The 22,820-nt window shown below is 40.2% G+C and overlaps 1 protein-coding gene across 3 annotated transcripts in view; it reads right to left on the bottom strand.

Moving 5' to 3' along the window:
- Window positions 1-22,820, bottom strand: part of EMCN (endomucin) — a 147,350-nt gene that overhangs the window by 100,629 nt on the left and 23,901 nt on the right. For 2 of the 3 annotated variants that reach the window (XM_009689340.2, XM_009689341.2), the window contains exons 3-4: window positions 18,746-18,814; window positions 6,195-6,267 (exon numbers count right to left, since the gene is read on the bottom strand). The exons of the other annotated variant lie outside the window; for it this stretch is intronic. In XM_009689340.2, coding sequence (XP_009687635.2) covers window positions 6,195-6,267; window positions 18,746-18,772 — 100 coding nt within the window. In that variant the 5' untranslated portion in view covers window positions 18,773-18,814. The remainder of the gene's footprint in view (window positions 1-6,194; window positions 6,268-18,745; window positions 18,815-22,820) is intronic. 3 annotated transcript variants of the gene reach the window in all.

Raw genomic sequence — 22,820 nt, 5'->3', positions numbered from 1 at the left:
GTCTGGCAAAGTGAAGCACCATTTAAATAGGGAGCAGTATTGCCCAGGGCTCTCTGGAAAGACTGCCTGCCTCCTCCTCCAGGTGTTTGTTCCTGAAGCACCACTAAAACCAGCAGATGAAAGGGAGAGAGACAAGGCCAGGACATGACACAGCTGATGACAGGAGGCAAAAGAACAGGAGTCAGCTCATGGCTCTACCAACTTGATATTTCAAAGTGACCAAAGATGTGCCATTTCTTACAATACAAAGCCAGAAGTCATCCTCAGGTACTACCTCAATATCCTTATCGGAGCGCTCCAAAAAGCCCTCAAGCTGTCAGTCATTCGAAAGCCTCCCAGATACAGCACTGTTCACTTCTCGGGAAGGGTTGAATATTTGCTAGAGTATTTACAGCAATCAACCCTCCCAAAGGGCAGGTGATGGGGAAAACCCTTAAATATCCATGAAAGGAAAAGATGTTAAAAGTTCAAATACAGGTTCTGTTTTTTCAGCAATACTTTTCCATCTCTTCACTATGTCATGCACAGTTTCACAGAAAGAGAACTCATATCCTCAGGTATGATAAAGCATCAGTCCTCTCTTTTTGCCCTTACATTAAGTAAATCTTTGCTAACGCTGCAGTACAGGGCCTAAAATGCAGCTAAGCATGCAGCTGCTTCACTCCAGGAGAGGGCAGTGGAACATGCATAAACTTGGTACGGATGTGGCAAAAATACACTGAGCTACTTAGCAATGCCTGCTTAGTCAACCCAAACATTGACCTTGGTGGCGCAAACACGAGCAGATTCAACAGGAGGAATTATAAGTGAAGTTTCACGTCTTGTAAGCACTGTAAATTGATTTGTGTTATTGTTTCTTAGGAAAAAATTATGCAACTGCTTTCTCTGTCTCTGTGCCCAGAGAGGAAAAAATGTCATTAGGAGGTGGTATTCACTTGCACCTAGGCTAATAGGTCTCGCTTTTTCTGCAAGCACTAAGGGAAGTAGAACTGATGGAGGAACTTGTAATTCTACTTTTTAATTAAGATAATGTGCCATGCTGGCCCTCAATCATATTTTTGGATGCTGCAATGGCCATGACACATCTTGGAGAGAGTGCAGCTGTGATTAAACATTTTTGATAACCCATAAATATAATATTAGTTGCCTTGGTTAGGTTTCTGATAACATCATTCACTTCAGATCATTCAATTAGTGCAGACAAAGGGGCTCTTTCCAGGAGACATAATGTCATTGTCTCTGGAAAGGAACATACTTCCCAATGACTGTTTATCACTCTGTAATTACAGTGCTGTGGCAGCCATTCTCTATATTAGGAGGAGTCCTTTTTGTGCCCAAGGATCCAGCAGTTCTTTGTTTTAATTTATTTTCCTCTTAAATACCTCCTGCTATTTAAGCAATAATTCCCTGTAAATCAATTGTTAGCAGCAGTTAATGACTGGTTGGTTAATTAATAGCTGAAAGCAAAGCTGAGAGTGTTCACTGTTCTAACAAACCACCAGACATTAACTATAGTATTATTGCTAACATACCCTATAATCAATGACTTCAGAGCTACAACGTAGCCTATGTATGATTTAAAGAAGGGACTGGCTGAGTTGCAATAGGTGGTGGCATTAGGAAAAAACTCACTGACTTAGGCTTTCAGCTATATGCCCCTAAGCAGGCAGCAGGGTATAAGTGCTGTTGGAAATGTGATTCAGGCACGGAGGCCATGGCCCAAAGCTCCCTGCTATCTGTAGGAAGGCTCCCGTTGATTTTGGTGGCAGTGGGAGCAAGGTGTTGGTGCAACCTCTTCTCGTGCTGGTGCAGCTACAGCTGCAGCCTAAAGCGACCTCGGGGGGACTGTTTGGCTGAGTATATGTTTCATGCCATAGGTGAAGTTTGCACAGTCTGTACTTTCCTCGCAGTGAGGAGTGCGATTGCATAAGGGACAGGCTGTGCAGGCACTGCAAAATCTTACATGGGAAGGCTGCAGTGACTTGGAGCCTTCAGGAGAAATGAGGCTGTTACCATGTTCGTCCCTTCCACCTCCCGTCTCACTCCGCCGCTCCCTGGGAGCACGTTGCTGGCTGAGCAGTTTCAGTGCAGAGAGTCCCTGAGACTCCCAAACCTGGTCTTGCCCGCACTAGTGGCAGCCAGGAGCTTGCTAGTGAAATTCAGAGAACTGCACCATTGTAAGCAACACAACAAAAAGCCTTAGATTTGGTCTGTATCAGAATCTGATTATTCAGAGTATTTAGGGGTGTCTGTGGTCTGCTTGAGAACTGTATTAAGATGATTTTAATGCAACAGTCTGTTCTGCTTATCTCTCTAAGGGACAGGTTCTCAGATAATTTCTTTTCACAACATTCTCATTTAATATTTATATAAGCCTGCTTTGTCTCTTATCTTTCATGAAATCAGGTTTGAAGTGATGCTGCCCATGGAGAAAGAAGGAGAGTCTAAAGCAGGCAGTAATTGTTGTTCACAAAGAGAATATGTGTAATGGACCAGCTGGCTTATTATGAACTAAAATATTGCAGTATCTTCAATACAGATGATGGTAACGGAGAATAAATGTTGACATTTTTGTGGTGAGCAATGTAAGATCATCAAATCAAACAATTTCTGGCATATAGTCAAAGCAGTGTTAAAATGGAAACTCTAGTGATAAGAACATTTTCACATTTTTTCCTGAGTAGAAATGTGAGGCTGTATGAAACCTCATGGAATGAACTCCCTGCACTGAAACAGAGCCAGGGGTTCCTAGCAGATGCTGTCTGACCTATCTTAAAAAACAAACAAACAAACAAAAAACCCTCACAAAATCAGCAAGGACCATCCTTGCATGACTGCCAGCTCTTCTCACCCTGACATTAACTTAAGTTGCAAATTAAGATAATTTCTGCTTGTTAGTCTCTCCAAGACTAAAAAGAGAGCAATTGGTCACTGTCTTATCCATAGCCACCATTTGTATACTGGAAGTCTGTTGTCATCTTACTCTCTCAGCCTTCTCTTTTCTAAAGTAAACAAACCCAATTCCCTCAGTATCTCCTCACAGTTTGTGCTATCCACAGCTTTTCCTTCTAACTGTTTTCCACTGAATTTTCTCCGTTTTCTCTACATCAGTAATAAAAGGTAGCACTTAAAACTGGGTGCAGTACCCCAAGTGAAACCTCACCACAACGAAAGACAGGGAAATAGTTGTGGGCTCTATCTTGAGTATGACACTCCTGTTCATATAACCAAGAAAGTGCGCTGTTGACTCATGTTTAATTTGTGATTCCCTGCAGTCCTCAAATCTTTTACAAACATGCTGCTTACCTAGCTGCTTTTTTACCCTTTAATCTCTGTGCAGCTCTCCTTCTGAAGCACAGCACTTTGGACGGTTCCTGGCGGGATTTTGTTTAAATATTTGGAACTCATTTCTCCAAGTTGTTAAGATAATTTCAAATTTAGATCCTGTCCTCCTAGGACTTGCAGAATCTCCTAATTGTGTCATCCACACATTTATTTACTCACTCAGTTGTTAAGCAAAAATATTTAACAGAACTGGATATAAGACAAACCACTGAATGACCTACTTGAAATATCCTCCCTGACAGTGATTCATTGGTAGCCGCTGCTACAGAGCTAATTTTCAACAGACTATGCACCTACCCCATTGCAATTATATCTATACCATATTCCTTAGCCTGTCATACATGTCAAAAAGCCTTAGTAAAATCAAGCACTGCTGCATTTCTTGCTTCTGCTTTATTCACTAGACAAGCTACTGTGTCAAAGAAGGAAATTAGATTGATTTGACATAGGCTGCTCTTGACAAGCCTATGTTTTTTGTTGTTTTTTTGTCACCATATCAGCTGGCTGCTTATGAATTGATTGTTTAATGATTTGTTCCTGAATCTTTTAAGGACCTAAATTAGACTGACAGGTCTGTAATTCCCTGGGTCCTCCTTTTCCCCTTTTTAAAATATAATGCCCTGTGTTTGCCCTTCTCCTGTCTTCAGGGACCTCCTCTCTCCTCTATGAGTTCTTAAAGATAATCACTAATGGCTCAGAGATTGCTTCAGCTAGCTCCTTAAGTACTCTACGGTGAACTCCATCAGGCCCTGCTGACTTGAGTGCATCTATCTTATCTAAATGTTCTTTAATCTCTTCTTTCCCTATTCTAGTCTGTACTTCTGCCTCATTGTTAAAATTAAGTTTAAGCAGCTATTAGGTCCCTTGGTAACTGATACACTGTAATTCAAAACAATTAGTTATTCTTGAATATATTCTTTAATATTTATCAAGGTTTATACTTTTACTCTCTATGTTAGAATTCCAAAAACCCCCCTCAATATCTGTACTCATTGACCTTTATTCACTAGCTGCTAAACAAAGGACAGCACTCTAGTGGATAGATTCATGGCTGAAAATTCAGTAAAGAGGGAATTTATCTAAAATGCTGTTTTTTTCATTAGAATGTCAACATCTATTTATAGGTATACGTAGACTGCAAGAACAAGGGTTTCCATTTCTCCCTGTATTGTTCCTAAAATATAACTAGCATAATTATATCTGAGACCACATCTGCAGCAGTGTCCGTGGGCCAACCACTACTCTCAGTCAACAACTATGGTAATTTGAATTTGGGAAATTGTTAGGGCTGTTCTGTAAAATTGCTCTAAATTAGGAAATACTAGGTCCATGCTATTTATTTTTTTTTAATAAAACATCAAAATTTGCCAAATTCTGCTGGGCTTTCCGTGCAAGTACTATGTGGAGATCCACTTCCTTTGTTGGATCAGCTACCAAGTGTTGTAGTATAGAGTGGAAAGATTACACAGGTTTCTACGGAGGTACAGCTGAATAGAACAATCTTTACTGCTATTTTCATTAAAGCCTCTTTTGCCCACCTTTCTCCTCAGCATTTAGCAGCCCTTAAAGATCTGAGAGATACAATGCTTGCATACTAAGGCTTTTTCTGAAGCAGGGTTTTTGTTCTTACAGTCAACATTCTTGTGCTGAGTGTAAGAACTCTATTCTCATATCTAGGATCTTATCCTATTCACTTTTGAGCAATATCTGAAAGAATCAACTACCAGATGAAATAGTCACTTTCCCAGGGCACCCCAGCACTTACTTTCTCATTTCTTTCTTTGTCTTGAAACAGCACTGCAGGGTCCCTCAGCTGAGAAGGGTGGCTGATATCTACTCTTTGCTGCTCGTATGGAACAGTTACTGCATTCATCTGTTTTCTATGTTTGGACAATCATATAAAAGGAGTTATTTTCATCTCATGAATCTGCTATACCTCATCTGACATACAAACACTACTTCAAAAGTGCTTTTCTCAGAGCTTTACTGCCATCCTCATTTTTCACCCCATCCTTGTTCTTACCGTTATTCTTTTCACAAACATTTAACTTGAAAGGATCCTCATCAGTCTGAAAATATTCATTTTTTAAAAATAAGAATCTTTCCAACCTACACTCAGATTATCATCTCTGGATTTAGCATTTTTATAATCTATTGAGGATGACTGAATTTTCATGCCTAATTTTAAACTCCTACTTGTAATTTTGTCTTCTGTTACCAAAATCCCTTCATAATTCTTTGGGTAAGAGCAAGATAACCAATACTTTATCCCACTGCCGTCTTTTCCAAAGTTCATAACTCAGCAGGCAAACTTCAACTTTTGAATTTTCCAGATCTTGAAGCACTAGAGGGGCCAGGATTATAAATTAATTTTAGAATCATTTGAGAACTACCTATTGAACTGACAGGTTGGCCCTAACCAAATGCTGAGTCAGTTTAGAAATATTTAGGATTTTTTTTCTCCTTGTCTAGACTTTCAGTAAGCCTTTAAGTAGAAGTTTTCATGATAAGTAACCCAATTAAGTAAATCTCCCTGGAATTAGGAACTTCTCATTGTTTATTAATAACTTTTGAAAGCATCAGTATTTTTGAGAAGGCAGAGCTGCCCATAGAGCTTTTCTCCCCATAAAAGACACCCTAGATGGGTCCCTTACCTTCTCTGCATGAATTTGCATATCAGACTATTCTTATTGTCCTGGGTAAGAAGTGTGAGTTTAGTGCTTTCTAATGCTACATTTCCAGTCCTTAGGAATAGTAAATTTTCCAGTAAAATTAATTCCCAATACCATGAAGTATTCAGTGCTTCCCATTGAAATGCTCAGTAATGATATAAAAGAAAGGGGACTCACTGTTTTCTTTACGAGGAGGAAGTATAGCCCTTGGATCAAGCAGCTTTCCAGGGTATCCAATTATTTGTTTGCACTGCACATTAAAATAAGAGTAAAAGAAAATTAGTTACACTGATTTATGCATCAGTTGCTGGCTGGGGTTTCATTTTGGGTTGCCCCTGGGACCGCAGCATCAGTGGTTACTTAGTTATGAGCATGCTATGCAGTAAGTAGCCTGGCACACCACTTCTTTCTGGTCTTTGAGTGGTGCCAGATGGAAAATGGCTTCTTGTAACCTCAGGCTGCCACTGCATAGGACACACAACTCACTCCTACAGCACCTGTCAGCACAGTCTTTAAACCGGCCCCTGATCTAAAAAAAAAAAAAAAAAAGACCCTGCTAGATCTTGGCCATGAGACAGCTTGGAAGTGGATACATGTCTGTGACAAGAATACAGTCCAGCACTTTTCCAGGTACTTTCAATGAGTCTAATGGTTTCACCTGGATTTTCAGAGAGGCAGAAGCCAAAATATGACATTATGAAATTAATGTTATCCAAAATATGGTTCTAGCAGAATGCCTTAACACTGGTTTTCAAGCTTTAAACCTTAACACTGCTTTTCAAAGGTGGATATTTTAAACTATATCTTGAAAAATAGATCTGTAATGGGCTCCTATTAAAACCCCTCATTATAGCATGATAGCATATTAAAAGCTGCAATCAGGCTCACCTTTCCCTTGTGACTGAAGCCATATAACTAAGTGAGAGCACGCTTCCTCAAGTAATAATTATACAAAAAATAATGGAAGAATAGAGTCTAATAAGTAGTCAGAAGGAAAGGAACAATTCTATGTCAAGCAAGAGTGAAAAATTAGAGCAGACCAGAAATCCAAATTTAGCTAGTACTGATCACTGTTTTCAGCCAGAAAATGCTACTAAATAATCTCTCCTCATGTAAAGGTTATCTTTCTGAGAGTTAGTTTGTCACTGTCTGTAAAACAGATAGTAGCTCCCCTTACAAGTTTCTGTCTACATTCTGCACGTAGTATCTGTCCCATGTATTGATGTTTATAAAGCTGCATAGTTAATAATGCTATGTACATTACTCAAGTTTCCTTCCTCTAACAGTAGCAAAATTAATTGCCAAAGATATTGTGCCCCTTAATATTCTGAAGTATATCATTTGAGTTAACAGTTAAGTAGAATTACTAAGCATTTTGATTGTCATTTTTTCTTTTGTGTATGTTGTCTTTAGAGCCACTAGAAAAAAATGATTATACTATAAGAGCACCAAATTTTTAATGGAATAATAACATGTCCTGAACGACTAAAGCTGTAATTAGTCACTGATATTATGTTCTGAAAATTTCTGACCCCACAGTGTGTTTTCCCATGCAAAACGCATTTCTTATGGTGCAGCTTAGGGCACAAAAGTAAGAAACTTAGGTTAATTTTCGCCAGGAGTCTTCCCAGCCCACTGGGAAAAATGAGGGCACTCATGGGACTGCAAGATGCAGCTAAACTGGCCTGGAACTTGCACCATTTTCTTCCAAGATGAACAGATACTGCATGGTTTGGGAGAACTGCAGTGGGGAGACACTGAGCACACAATATGCATCAGCAATAACGCAGTTTTGGGTGGTGCTGTTCAATGCTGAACTGACTTAAAACAGTGTTTAGATTCCTTGCCACAAATCTAAATGTATCAGTCTGTGCTGAGCTAATGTCAAATGAAAAATGTCATTTGCAATTTCCCCTTTAGTAAAACAGAACTCTTCCTTTGGAAAAGTTTGTTTGTGGAAAATCTACATTTTGCAGAAAATTCCTGACAAACAATATTCACAAGCAAATGACTGGACTGCATGAATCTGTAACAACTGCTACTCCTCTATTAAAACAACTAGCAATAGATTATCAACTTTTCATAAGTGGAACTCTAATATCAAATTCAGCTGGACAAATCAATGGCACAGAGTAAATCAAGGTGGTACCTGCTCCCAGTCCCCGTTGCTTCCACCTCTACACAGGCCCTGCTCAGTAAAATAAGAATTTTTTTTTTTTGCTGGCCAGTTGAACTCCTTCCCCTTGAAATACTTGGGCTCCTTAAGACCCTCCCCAGCTCCTCCTGACACTGTCAGCAATATCTCTCCCTAGCACTGCATCATTCTCACAGGAGACTTCATAGGCAAAGCACTGGGGCTAAATAACAGTATTGTCATTTCTAGCTAATGAAAGGTGGCCTCCACACTGGATTCTGAAGCAGTATTTTTCCACTTGATGAGCTGCACACAGTACATTGCCTACAGCAGCTTATTAGGAAATCTCATCCCCCGAGACAAAGATGCTTATGTGGTAACTTTTTGTGCCACCTCCCCGTTCTGCACCCATTGATTGTACTACCCGTTCAGCTAAGCAGAACTAAGAGACAGTTACAGAGAAATGGGGGGCTTTGTTTTACGTGTAGCACCACTGTACCTAACGACTGTATTATCCTCCAAATTGAAATGAAAATAAACAAGAGGCGTACAGCACATCTTTATCTTCACTGCCAGTAGTGACAGCTTTACTCAATTTTAGTCAGCTATCAAGTAATCAAAATGAATTAAGAAACAGAAGGAAGGACTGCACTCAGATCCAATAAAGTGGTGGGCACTCTAACGCTTCAGGGAATCACTGCATAACTCACTCTTTTCATTATCACTGTGGGTTCCCCGCTGCTGTCATTAGATAGCATCTCTGGGCAATTCCAGTCCATCAGGAAAATGTTTTTTCCTACCAAATGTATGTATCACTGATTTTCAGAAATAGCTGTCAGTCTAGTTTGTCTCAGTGGGATGTTTATGCATGCATGCCTGTATTTATGTACTTTGAAGAGTCTAATAAGAAGCCTTAAAAGTGTTATTAATTCCCAGCAAGTCTCTCTCACACTTTTAACCAAGAACGGCACTTGCAATTGGTCAGTGTCCCTGATTCCCCATATGCTCAGAGACCTGTGACAGAAGTGCTGTAGTGCATGGTTTCTTTAGAAGGCAGAAGGCCATTTCTCCTTTATGCATCTCAAAAGACAGGAGCAGCCTCAAGAAACCTTTACTTCATTTCTGCACTTCTCAAAATTAGTAGCTACTTTGAAAGGACTTCAGCCTCAAAGGTCATCTGAGTTGCAGCTTTTGTGTGTGGAAGGATCTGATGCTGTGGGCTATAATAAAGAAGAGCTGAGGAGCTTTTTTTTTTTTTTTTTTTTTTTTTTTTTTTTAAATCTAGGACCTCCCTGTGGTCAGGTTTCTACTTTTATCCCCGAATTCTGAGTTTTATGCATCATGCAAACCATGATAGTACTTACAAGTGCCAACTTCCAAGCGCATAATTTGGGTATGGAGTAGGCCAGCTCTCACAGAATCTATGACTTCAACTCAAGTTTACTGCTGTCATTAAACTGTTACTTATGGACCAAAATCTGTAGGGACTTCATGTAACTACTATAAGGCAAATGGTTAAACGTAGCCTGCATAAATCCTGATGGCTGAGCTGTAAGCAAGCTATGGACACTGTCTCTCTGCTAATTAAGTCAAGCACAAACCTTCTCTTTATAATACTAATAAATAACTATGCCCATTTCCTTGGGAACAGGACTGAAAGCACAGGATGGACAAGGTTCAAGACAGCCTAAAAAAAGAAATCAAAAGGATAATGAGTTTCAATACATGATGATTGTTCCACATAGCGAAGGTAGCTCCCCTTATACAGGAAAATTCTGGCCCCATATGAACAGTAGTTAAAAAATAGATCTAGCCTGATAATTGACAAATTTATCTTGAAAGTAATGGAAAATGCTTCTGAAAAATCTGAAGAACATTCAAACAGCCTTTGACTATGGATCATTACAAAAGTATCCTGATTTCAGACTCTAATTTTTTCTCTAATAGTGATTTGCCTCCTTTTATCCGAAACACCCCCACCCTTTGGTAACTCCCTCTTTAAGCTCTTTGTAACATTTCAAAAAAATCAAATGTCTGCTCTTAAAGGAAAATAGTTTCTAATTAAACATATTGTGTGGGTGTGAAGCAAGCTTGGCCCACTCTTTGCCTCACTGATGTCAACAGAAAATTTTTTTTTCTTTTTTATTGCTAATATTACTAGAAGCAGGGGCAATTGTGCATTGCTGTCTATTGCCTGGCTGCAGTTTTGAAGGAACAGAGGTTCTTTAGTACTAACAGCTAACATGTTTTTTCTTTAGGTTTGGTGAAAGAGCCTGACGCAAGCTCTAGGCTTGACTGGAAACGATTGTGACAGAGAGTCAGGAGAGAGTCTCCGGAGGTCCGAGCATGCCCACTGAAGAGCAGCTAGCCAAGAAGGTTAGTTATTTATTCAAACATTAGTTGCTTATGGGTCCATTCCAAATGTTCACCTCATAGAGAAGAAAATCATAAAATCCTTTTTCTGTACCACATCAGAGCAAAATTTTGTGGTTTTGAATCAAATTTCAGTATTCTGAGAATGCTACACAGTGTTTTCATGGCAAAATGGGTTATTTTGCAGACTGAACAACCACCTAAATCATTTTCAAGTATATTCCTTTGTTGATTTGGGAACCAAGTTCAAAAGATAATCTTATATTTCTTCATTTTTCTCTTTCTATTATAATCCTTTCACAGAAACATCCACAAATCAAAGAAAGAGTTGTAAGTGCAAGCAAATACACAGACACAAATCTTGCAACATCACAACATAATACAAAAAGATGAAGATGCAGTATGCTTTTCTTTCATCTAGGTAGCTATCCTTTAGACCCAGAGTAGCTTTAGATGTTGTTCAAACTCCTGATGAAATGACCTACATCTCTTCAGTCCCCTCCCACATCTTCTTACATATCACTCAGAAAATATCCATTTGAAAAAATGAAGGAGAAAAATAATGAGCTAAAAGTTTTATCTGACGCCACTAGGAACAACATTGTTTGAGATAACTTAGCTTTACAACAACACTATTAATCCACATAACGCTAGAATAGAGATTCTTCCTCTATTTTAGATAAACTTCATGTTTTGCATGCAAGAAAAGCTGAGTTTGCTCATTGTTTACAGACCTCATATTCCATTTAAATTCTCAGTTATGAGCACTTTAGTTATTTTTGCAACAGTAGCTGGTAGAGTTAGGGCCCATGAAATATGAGGAAATGAGAAATGTACTATATTTCAGTAAGACAAAATTACATTTTCATAGTAGAGCTACACAGACTCTGAGGAAAAAGTCAGTAACCAATCTCTTGAGGTCCATCCAGTCCCATATGCTCATTAAAGTTCATATTCTTTCATCTAACTGTATATTTTCCTTCAGACCTTAGCTTGTCTTTAGATGGGAAAAAGTGAACTGGTTTTTCATTTCTCAAAGTTCACCTATGAATAATGTCGGCAGGGAGATGTGCACCTAGCTGATTCAGAAGACACATTTGTGTCAAAATCTATCTTTCCTGATTTTACTGAAGTGTTTTGATATGCTATGGTACTTCACAAGATTGATATAAACCCATTTCACAGGCCTCATCTCCCTCAACCCCCACCTTCCATATAACCATATTTCCATCCTATTTTGAAAAATACTTGAGGCTGCCATTGTTTTTCTTAGTACAAGACTCAAAGTGATTTGAAGACTTCTCCCTCAGACCTGTTTCCTTTAGAGCTTTGTTTCTCTGCAAACCATAGCTCATCAATATGGCAGCATCTTTTCTGCAGCTTGGGGCCTTTCAGGTGGTCACTTTCCAAGAAGAGAGTGATGCCAAGACAGAATTTTCTTGCAGTAATTTAGTTATGTAGGTTTTTTCCCCCCCCCAAATTTAAACATGACCTGTTGGTTGTGCTGATTTAAGGCTCTGCTGGGTTTTCAGAAGAAATATGTTTTTCCCTTCATCTGCAATGGACACCATGGCTAAATTTTTGAAACTATAACAGCATACATATAGCCACTTTTAAAAATCCTGCAAATCACACTCTAATCACCTTCAGGAATACTGATAAAACTCTGGCTCCAGCTGCCTTAACTTTCTACTTTTCCTACTCAGTTCCTTGGAGGAGTGTTTATAGCCAAGGCCAGAATGATTTAGATGCAATGCTTAAAGGTATTCCCTCCTCCAGCTGCCACCCCATCAGACATTATTTTTCCTGTAGGAAAGGCAGAAGACCAAGCTGTGTTCCCATACTTTGGCCAGCCCAGTTCACAGTGATGAAACCATTGATCACAGGCTCTGCATATGACATTGGTGGTGCCTAATACATAGCTATGATCTGTTCTGCCATAGAGAGGGGCAATAATATCTGGCAGCAAAGCAGGGGCAGATAGCCAAAAATAGTAATGCTGAAGGGAAATTTTCCACAGGTTTTGGTAAAACCTTAGTTGAAAAGCAGTAGCCCTGAGCTTCATCTTCTCATTAGACTAAACAGGGAAACCCTTCTCCTTTCTAGCCACTGTGCAGCATGAAAGGACGTCAGGAAGGTATGAGTGGCTGGGGCAAAGCATCCTTTAACCTTCAAGTTTTCAGCAGCCATCAGAGTGGTTGTTAGTGCACTGGACCTAATTACCTACATTTATGTGGCATAATGCTCATGACATTACTGCTTCTTATTAGAGTAAGGATAGAGATGGAATAAAACACACTGTTTGCTAATTTTTTTTTCCACAAGTAAAGGTAAACCTTACATACCTTATAAAAATGTTATAATGATATATGAGAAAGGGACAAAGCTATTGATAGCAAAGGACAAAAGATCATTATGTTCACAACACCATTATTCCCCAGATTTATTTAAAACTGAACCAATTCCATCTGGCATAAAGAGTCCACCAATGCTGTGTTTCTTTATGAAGCTGGGAAAGATTTTCTGTGCCCTTGGGAGAGAAGTTGGACTCCTACAGATGTCACATAGTAAAGTAGTATAATGAATATATTGGGACAAACAAGAGTGAGAAAAAGAACAAAGGTATTCTCCAATCCTTGCTCATTTTTTTGAACTAAATTTGAATTTTGCTTATTTAAAAGTTTGGAATAGATTTTGTTTCTTCTCAAATCTTTGTGACCTTGTCACAGTAGAATGGCTGTTTTTTGTACATTTGCTATGTTTGGTCAGTATGAGATATAATGAGTGCTAGAAATCCCATTTATGAATTTGTGGGTTTTGGGATTGGAATACAGGATTAATTTTGCTGATTCAGAAAGTTCAAATAATCACTAAAGTTGCTGAATTCAGATTAAACTTCAAGGGGATGACTACTAGTTTGCCTTACTAACACCAACTCTATAGGGTTATGCACATGCTGCAGGGAAAAAAGGTCCCCAACCCAATCCCCATATGTCTGAGCTTCACCCAACCTGAGAAGCAATCTGTCATGCTGATCTGAGAAGAGAATTTTGCCCTAAGCACAGAAGATGTTATTTTGTCTCTTCAGTAGAACAGAAATTCGGTTTTATCAGAAAAAAAGCTCCCTTTCCTAAAAAATGTGGTGGTCTCGGGTTGTGATATTTCAAAGCCTAAATAATACAGACTTCCCATATAATGGCATCCAGATCCTTCAGAAGCCTTTGAAAAATCACAGGTTAATGCTCTCCCAAAAAACTACACAACTGCTGCTGAAGAATGTGAGGATTCTTTTGTCAGGCAGTGAATTTAAAGTGGAAGAGGGTCTAGGGAAAGGAAAGAAATGACAAAGGAGGAACAGTTTGCCATTTGTAAGAGGACTCATTAGAATGTTTTAGTCACCCTTGGATCAGTCTGATTTCCTGAAAGTGAAAAAGCGTACAGATTCAAAGAGGATGTAAGGAACCAGCAGAGGCTAATCTCTGTCCCTGTTTTGGTATTCCTTCCAAAAAAATACATAAGATCTTTCTTTGGGATTGTGTACCATGCTTCATTGTTTCTCATTCTAGCAAAATATGCATCATGATTCAAGCAAAATGACTTATGGCATGTGAAACTCAAAGTTTTAATCTGATAAAATAACCCAGATAGTACAGTCATGATGTGATCTCAAATAGCATAAAGCAGAGAGAACCCACTGTTAATCATTATGCTAATAAAAACTGATTCAGTTAAATTGTTTTCCCCATGTTCCTTTCTTCTCTGCCAGGATTTTCTCAGAGGACTTAGTGCACATAAGCACAAGCAGAGGAAAGGTTCCTTATGCTTCACTCCCTCATTTCAGGTGCCAGTTGTGTAAGATGACCTTCGCCCTACGTAGCTGCCCAGCACAAAACTGGTCCATGACTTAAGGCCCACGTAAGCCTTTTGGAACTGAAGCTATTCATAGCTTTTCCACTGAAAAGCTGCAGAGGAATGAAATTCAGCTTTGGCAAAGAGTTTCTCTTTTGGCATTAGTCCTTCCAGGTTTGCAGCTTCCCCCTCTCTCTTTTTCCTTCTCTATAGTGGAAAAATACCCCAAACAACTTGTACAGAAGTTCAGCCATTCAGGAGAATTTCACAGCTTGCTATTGGTTTCACAGAATGACTCAAAGAACCTATTAATTTGCTTCTCCAATTTTGTAGGTTTAAAAAAAAAAAAGGTCAAGCAACTCCTACAATCATTCTACAGAATCCTATTGGTTGTAGTCCTCGTAGGGGGTAAGTCTTTCTCTTCCTCTCCTCAGCCAGAAATCCACCACCTCCTCCATCTTAACTTAGACTTAAACACTAGTGGAAAAGCACAAGATATATTACAGCTTCCCAAAGAGGCTGTATTTTGATTCCCATGAGCAACTCCATGACACAAAATCTCCACTGCTCAGTGCAAGTGGGGGAGGCTCTATATGTAGTGTTGGAAGGAGAAGCTCTCTTCCTATTGCGCAGCTCCCTCAGCTCCCCCAGTCGCTCAACTTTCTTTGGTCAAGCTCAGGACTATCACCTTATCAGCCTTATTGTAGCTCAGGTTGCCCTGTCAAAACTAAGACTAAGCAAACACCTGTTCATCCTGTTTTAAAATGAACTTCATTTATGTTAGAGAGAGACAGAGGGAAAAAGAACAGCGTATGAGTCTCTGAAAAGTGCTGATTAAATACAACTTGCTCCATAATGATTTGTTGCCATCTCTTGACGAAGATGATCTGGTACTTGCATCTTCCACTGAATTTCATTCCTATTGTAGCTGAACTTGGGAGAAGTGATGGGGAAGGATATTAATATATCTTCGGGCTGAGAGGGAGCTGTTTTTCAAGTGAGACAGAAGCAATAAGTGTTTTGAATACCTCATACTTCAGTGAAATCCAATTTTTTGTCACAGGTTTTGCACTAAAGTAAGAATGTGCTTGGAAGTCAAAGTGCAGGATGCTAAGTGGCATCTATAAACTGCATAGGCAATGAATGCTTTTTGTTCCTTTGTTGCTTGCAAATGCACCCTTCCGTCTGCAGCAGGAGTGAACATCAGCTATTGGTGCAAGGCTTTGTGCTCAGAGGGTTTTGCACAGAATCCAAATTGCAGCTTATGGTTCCTTGTGAAGTCTAAAGAAAATGACTGCAAATTCCCCTGCTCAAGTGGCTCAGGAATAATACATGCCTTCAAACATTTCTGGAAGGTAGGGCGTTTCTGCCGAGACAGCAGCTCATGAAGACAAACTCAGTCTTTAAGTGGTATAAGCTCTGGCCCTGGCCAGCAAATTTGTGTGTTTAACCCTTGGAGCGTTCCCCACACCATGTTAGCTTACTGCAGTCAGCCCTGAGTGCTCCTGTGGGAGCGGACACAGGCACAGGGAAGAGCCAGGACGGGGAGGGAGTCCATGTTGATGGGTCACAAATTTGAATTGTTTGGGATGGGAAGGCAGTCTACAGTCTTTTGACCAAATTTGTCCTGGCAAAGGGCATGATAATAATAACAGTTGTCTTAAAGAGGATAAGGCAAATCCCAGTGCTACAGTTGGTAGGAACTCTGCATTCTTTGCAGCTTAATCACAGTAAAGCAGTCAACCATTAGGGTAGTTCCTGAAGAATATGTGACAAACATGCTGACCTTGTAATACAACAAACCTATAGCTAATTACTCTTTCCTGGCTGCTTGGAGGGGGTGCAAGACTGTGATGGCAGTGGCAAGACACTCCAGCCTCTTTTTCTCAAAGGATCTGAGACATTGAAGGCATTATTAGTAGAAGGACTCCCACTGTCTGTAAGGGCAGTTCCTTAAGACGGAGGTCTCTATCTCTTGGCCTAAAATATTTCATTAACTTTAACTGAATTAGATAGAGCTAAGCCTTCGGATTGTATCCAGAGGAAGTAATATGCTTTTTACCTCCTTTCCCAATTCACCAGTATAAACAAATTAGATACACACTTTAAGCATGTCATAAACCACTCCTGGCTTAAATTTATGCAGTCTTAATAGCACTGCATTCAGAATAAACTCCCAAGTGAGATAAACACAGTTAGAAAATAAGGCTTTGCTCTCCTGGAAACAAAATGTATTCTTTTGTCACTACTAAATAATGAGAACATTAGTACAAAACATCAGGAAGCATTTAATAGGACATAAGTGGAGGATTTAGTAAAAAGAATATCTAATGGCAATTTTTTTTCTGTCCGAGGGAGAGATGAGCTTTGGAGAAGCCATGCCATGGCAGAGGCAAATGCATGACTCTCCTTGCCACTTCTGCCTCCCCACCCCTTGAATGAGACCCATATATCAGTACAAAAGCCTGTTACTTAAAATAGGGTCAGTGACCCGAATGCAAGAACTGCTGGAGCTTGAAGCTTTGTTTTATTAATCAGTTTTCATGCATTTAGTTGAGGATTAGCATAGACTGCCAGCTCTATCAGCATTAATTTAGAGTACCTTGAGGTATTGAGGACAGAGCTGTCTGCTGCTCATACAATTTCAGTGAGTTGCCCCTACCCCACCCCCTGCCTGCTAAGGATTAAGAAACCATTAAGCCAGAATGAACGCTTTAAATATGCACTGCTCATTATGGTTTTGGAGTCGCAGTGGAAAGGAAAGAAAAATGTGAGGAAAGTAGACTTCCAGGTTAATTTGCTAAAGAAGGAAGGCTGGGTTTGTCACAGCGGGGCTAAGCAGCGAGGCCTGTGCTCTCCTACAAGAGTAGCGTGTATATTCTGCAGTATGTCCTCCCACCTTAGCAAAACTGATACCTCCACAAGAGATCAGGGCCCCCTAACGGCAGCACAGGGGCCCCCAAAGCTCATTAGTAGAGGCATCACATCTTTAAACAACAAGGCTAAATATATCTTTCTTAAGAAATAACCAAGAAAGATAAAAGAGACCTTGTCCTTTAGGCTGCAGTACACAGATTCTGTGAGTGCTTGAATAGCTCTCTTCCCCGAAGGTGCCTTAGCTACCCTCTGGTTTGCTCAGCATATTTTGTTTAAATTGGCATCTTTCCCACCTGCCAAAGCAAATGTAGCAATCTTTAATGGCCGTTCACTCCTATTTTGCCACCTTTGTACTTTCAATAGACTTTTTGCCATGGCAAAGATTTCCACGCTGTAGCAATCTGTGCAAACACTGGAAAGGGTCTCAGTGCAGAAGGCATCCTAGCACAGTCTGTTTGCCTACCATAGGAACAGTCAACTGCAGCTATAACAACACAGCAATAATGCTTCCCAGTTCCCTATTCAAGAAGGGCACCTGGGTGTAGATCAGCAAGAAGATCTGAATGTCTTCACAGATCAGCTTAATCTAAGGAGGCCTGATTCTGCAACCATCACCCGCATTTATGAACACATCTTCCTGGCTGAATCCAGGCAACAGGTCAGAATTTAGCAAAAAAGAATCCACAGAAAATCTCTATATCATTTGAGCAACTCAAGTATCTGTATAGTCTAACTATTCAGACTCTTTCTCTAAAGCACTTGTCTTCTCTCAGGCTTGTCGCATGTGCCAGAAATAGTCAGGTGTCTTTAAGCATAAGAATTTGGAACTGTGATCAGATAAAAGTAATAATTTGGGCTCTGAGTGGTCACTGAACACCCAGAGAGTGCTCTTTTCATCACAGAAGATACGGTGGACCTGGAAGAAAATTGTAATCTCATGTGTGTCTTTCATGTGCTCAGGGTCTCCTCTGGGATACAATTATGAGATTAGAATAAATCTCAATTCGAATACAGGTGCACCACCTGCTTAGTAATGTCAACGCCCTATCACAAAGTAAACAGTAAAAGCCTCTTGAAAATCAGGACAAGGAGGACTTAAATAAAAAGTAGCGGCTATTTGTCAAAATCAGGTCTCTTTAGACCAAAACCCTAACTGTTCTAGGAATCTTTTTTGCCAACACTGAAGCAGAGTACCTTGGGCTGGGCCCACTCCTCAGCTGAAAATTGCAGCCCTATAGACACCAAAGTTTATCTGGAGCATCTGCATTGCTTGGGATAACCTCACAGCTCCTCTGCTGGAGGCAGCTGTGCCAAGTAGAGAAATCAGGACTTCCAGTCCATCTACATGCTTGCCATTGACCCCTACCAGAGACTAGGGCCCTCTTAGACCTTCTAGCCACTCAGCACATTGCAGTTATATCAAGTTTATCAGTTTGCTCAGCAGCTTTTGCTGCCTTGACTCCTTTGAATGGAAAGAGATTAGACAGGGACCTACCTGATCCCCTGTGCTGGCAGTAGTCATGGATATGAGGGACAGTAACCTCTTCAGTCAGCACCGCAGCAACTGGAATAAAGCATGAAGTAAAGCTACGAATCAAGAGTTATTTCCCTGTGGTGGAGTAGTTTCTCTTCCAGTTCACTCCCAGGGCTAACACATCTGGATTGCCTACTTTGGTGTTCCTCTTATGGACAGCAGGGTTGGTCTAAGTTGGACATTCATGGAGTTGTGCACAGATCCCACTGCTCACCTTTCTAGGGAGAAAGCTCTGAAAGCAGATCAGGCACAGATCAGTCATGCAGGCTTAGAGCAGACACAAACATCCACCTAAAGTAAGGACTGTGTTTTGCCTCTTGCTCTTTAAAGAAACAGATGTGAAGGAACTACACTCATGCACTGTGGACCATAGCAATGTGTTTTCTAAGACAAGGCCCAACGCACTACTTGGAGGGCTACTTCCAAATTCTCCTCATAACAGGAACTATGCTTGGTATTCTTTTCCATCGCTGGCTGTAAAACGTACAAGAACACCTTTCTTTGGAAAGAAAAAAAAGTTGCATATTTATTATAGTGACCTCTACAACATAAACTTAGAATGCAGTTTATGACTCGTCTCTGGATTGTTTCACATGCTTTCGCAAGTGTGCCTGGAAGAAGCTCTGTTCTCACTGGGATTACTGTTACATAAAAGTAGGAATATGAGCCTTTCTAGTTTCAACAGGCAGTGCCTGAAATAAGAGTATATACTGCTAGTGTTTTCAGTGGGTGCCATGCATTTATACCTGTCTCAGATTTTGGCACGTCGCAGTCAGAGAAGTGGCTTCTAGAGTCATGATGGTTACTTTATATTGATCTTAGATGTAAGGCAAGATACAAGGGCATTTACTGTTTAGGTCTAAAACAAAAACTCCTTCAACATAATTATTCACGGAAAACGTGAATTATGCAGTGTTGATCAGTGGGGTCCCTGGCAGGAGAGGGCTACTATTGACAAGAACCAACTAGCAAGTGCTTAATGTGTTTATCAGTGTTATTCAAAAACAGTGTTATTCAAACAGTGTTATTCAAAAACATCTGTTCATCAAACAGATGTTATTTAAGACATCTGCCTACATCAGTGCTCGTACAACATAAGATGCATCACAAAAAGATACTACAATTTTCCAGAAGAGATTGATGCAGAGGTATACAGTGCAATAAAGTGCAAGGCAATGCAGAGGGCTACCTCTGACCTCACAGATGTAGTACCTCAGCATCATGTATGGAAACTAGATGTGGTCCCAAAAAGCAGTAGTGCTAACAAATGAGGTACTTTGGCTTGGGCTGGGACCCAGGTTAACACAGCTACATGGCTTCTGGGAGACAGCTGGCTCTGGTCCATCTGGCTCAGGCTGTGGGCAAAGGCCTGCGTGCCTGCACCTAGCGATGTCGACATATACCCTGGGAGAGGCACCATCAACTCAGAGCAGTGACAGGGCCGAGGGTTCAGCAGCAAATAAAGTCTTCTCTAGGATAAGTGTCCCATTAATTGTTTCTTTGAAGACCTATCTGGAGAGACTGCCATGAAATCCAGAAAGAGAATAAAATGATTGCTCTCATGCCACTTTGCATGACTCACTTGAGAGACAGAAGCACAGTGGTATGGAGAAGATAATTAGTCCTTTGTGTGTATGTGCCTGTTTCCAGTTTGTCTGAGTGTCTACTTCTTGGACCTTGTACTCAGTCATAGTTTTATTGGGGTCTTAAAAACTTGTACAGCATGTAGAAGTTTGTACCTCAATGGGCGCTTTCATAATGCAATAAAATATCACCATAAATAGCAGCAGTGCAGGCTGCTCTCTGGCATTTACATATAGTGCTCTTCTCTTGCCTCATTAATTTTGTAAGCATCCAAGATTGCTAGAAATCAGTGTAATTTATACTAAAGCAGTAAAGCAAGCAAGCAAGCTGAAATACAAACATACTAAAGCCAGGCTTACTTCTGTGTTGCATATTGCCACAGACAGAAAAACTGTTTCCCTGAGAGAGAGAAAGGGGCTACTGAGGCTATGCTGTTTCACTGACAAACACCTCATTGTATTCATATCAAGGGGAGTTGCGAGCAGACATATTACTACAAAATAGGGGTTGCATCAGTGACACAAGGAAACTGTGGTAATGAGTGCTACCAGTAGTGCAAAAAGTACTCTGAGCTCTATGTAAGACCCATCGCTCCAGACATCGCATAGTGGCATGCAATACTCTGTCCCTAGCAGTTTCCTCTTGCCATAGTTTTTTTCACTTGTTCAAATAGTCCAAACGTGAGGAAAGAAAAAGGCCAGCCTGTTTTGATTTGTGGACTATATTCCTTTGGGATGTTGTTTCTTAAAGAACACAGCTGCCTAGCAAACAGTCCCACCCAGCAAAATTTGTATTTGTTCTCCATGGGTGGCCAGATTATATTCTCTAAAAAACACAACCCTCCCCTAACCTCACAGATAAATTATCAGCAGGCATGTAGCACTTCCACATACGTCACTTGCTAGTTCTGCATACATACTAGCATTTTATTTTTCTCTATATTTGCCTCATGCATTTTTAACTAGCTGTGTATCATTCCTGCTTTAGAATATACTGCTTGGAAAAAAGAGGGTGCTGTGGGTCCTGCAAGCCATGCAGGCTTTGCTGAGAGTGTTGAGTGCTCAGTGACATTGTTTTTACTGCAGGACAAATACATTATAAGGTGTGACCCAAAGGCCTGGTCCCACTGCTCCTCCAAAATGGAAGGCCACTTGGAGCACATCACAGCTCCTTCCCTGCCTGTGTTCAACTTTTCCTCCAAAGGAAGCCAGTGTTCCAAGGCAGATGGTGGCTACCAACATCTTGTCCATGCAGTCTTGAGTGAGACTGCAGGTGAAGCAGGAGCTGAGGACGATGGAGCACACCTGGCCTGCAAAATGGACACAACTTGCCCTGAAAACTTGGAGCTCAGATTTTGGTAGTTGTTGTTTAGAAGAGGAAAGTTCATTTGTGCTCACTGCCCCAAACTGAGGAGAGCAGCAGGTACCCTCGACAAATTCACATTGATCAAACCCTGTTCTGCCATTGGGTTCATACAGACATTTCAGTGCTTGAGATGCAGGCAGGTTGCCAGGCATTTTTGAAAATCTACTATATAGCAATTTTTAGAAAAGATACGTTTCAAATCTTTCCAGATTTGTTTTCATATTTTCTTTGACGAAATAATTCACTAAAATCAATATACATTCATGAAAACCATCTAGCCCACGGTCCTGCCTCTGAGAACTACAGTGATGACTTCTAGGGAAAGACCTAAAGCAAATAAGAAGTAAGGTACATATAAGTGATCCTACCTTTTTGGCTTCCTGAAATGGTGGTTGCCATTCAGATTACTGAGTTTACTTCCAGTGGGCAGACCACAGTGTTGCTTTTTAACAGCAAAAATAGAATTCAGAAAGAAAAGCGTACAGCATTATTGAATGCAGACTTTTTTTTTTCTTTTTTTTTTTTTTTTTTTTTTTACAAACAGCTCAGCTATAACAGTATGCTTCACTTAGCTGACTAGAGAATGCAGATGTACCGCTCACTAGACCCATTCAGTAGAGATGAGAGGATTTGCAGAAATTGATTGGCATTGCAAGTCAGTTGGCTCTGCATTACACTGTGAGAATCCTTAATTTTCCCATTTCTAAAAGTGGGAAGACTGTTATTACAATGCCACAATTACCTTGAAAGGGCATCAGAAGGCTTAATGAAATCATGTTTGTCAAGCACTTTAAGGCCTTTGCGTGTTCTAAGTGTTTTTCTGTTAGTATTATTCAGTAACAGTGCTAGTCTTCTACAAAATTACAGAAATGAAGGGCAGAACTTAAAAGTGAAAATTTCCACAGACCTCAGTTTTCAGACCTTTCATCTTCACAGGCTGCAGCATAAAGGCACCCTCCGAGCCTTGTTGTTTTAATCTATTCTGAGGTAGTTAATATTTGCTAGGTGTTGAAATGCTCAGACACATTTCACCCTGAGGTATTTAGAGCTGAAGTCTGCAGAGGCAAACCAGAGAGACATACTAGAG

The sequence above is a fragment of the Struthio camelus genome, chromosome 4, assembly GCF_040807025.1.
Source record: "Struthio camelus isolate bStrCam1 chromosome 4, bStrCam1.hap1, whole genome shotgun sequence".
Lineage (NCBI taxonomy): Eukaryota > Metazoa > Chordata > Aves > Struthioniformes > Struthionidae > Struthio > Struthio camelus.
Note: the sequence above shows the minus strand (reverse complement) of the source record. Positions and strands in the feature narration are given on the sequence as shown.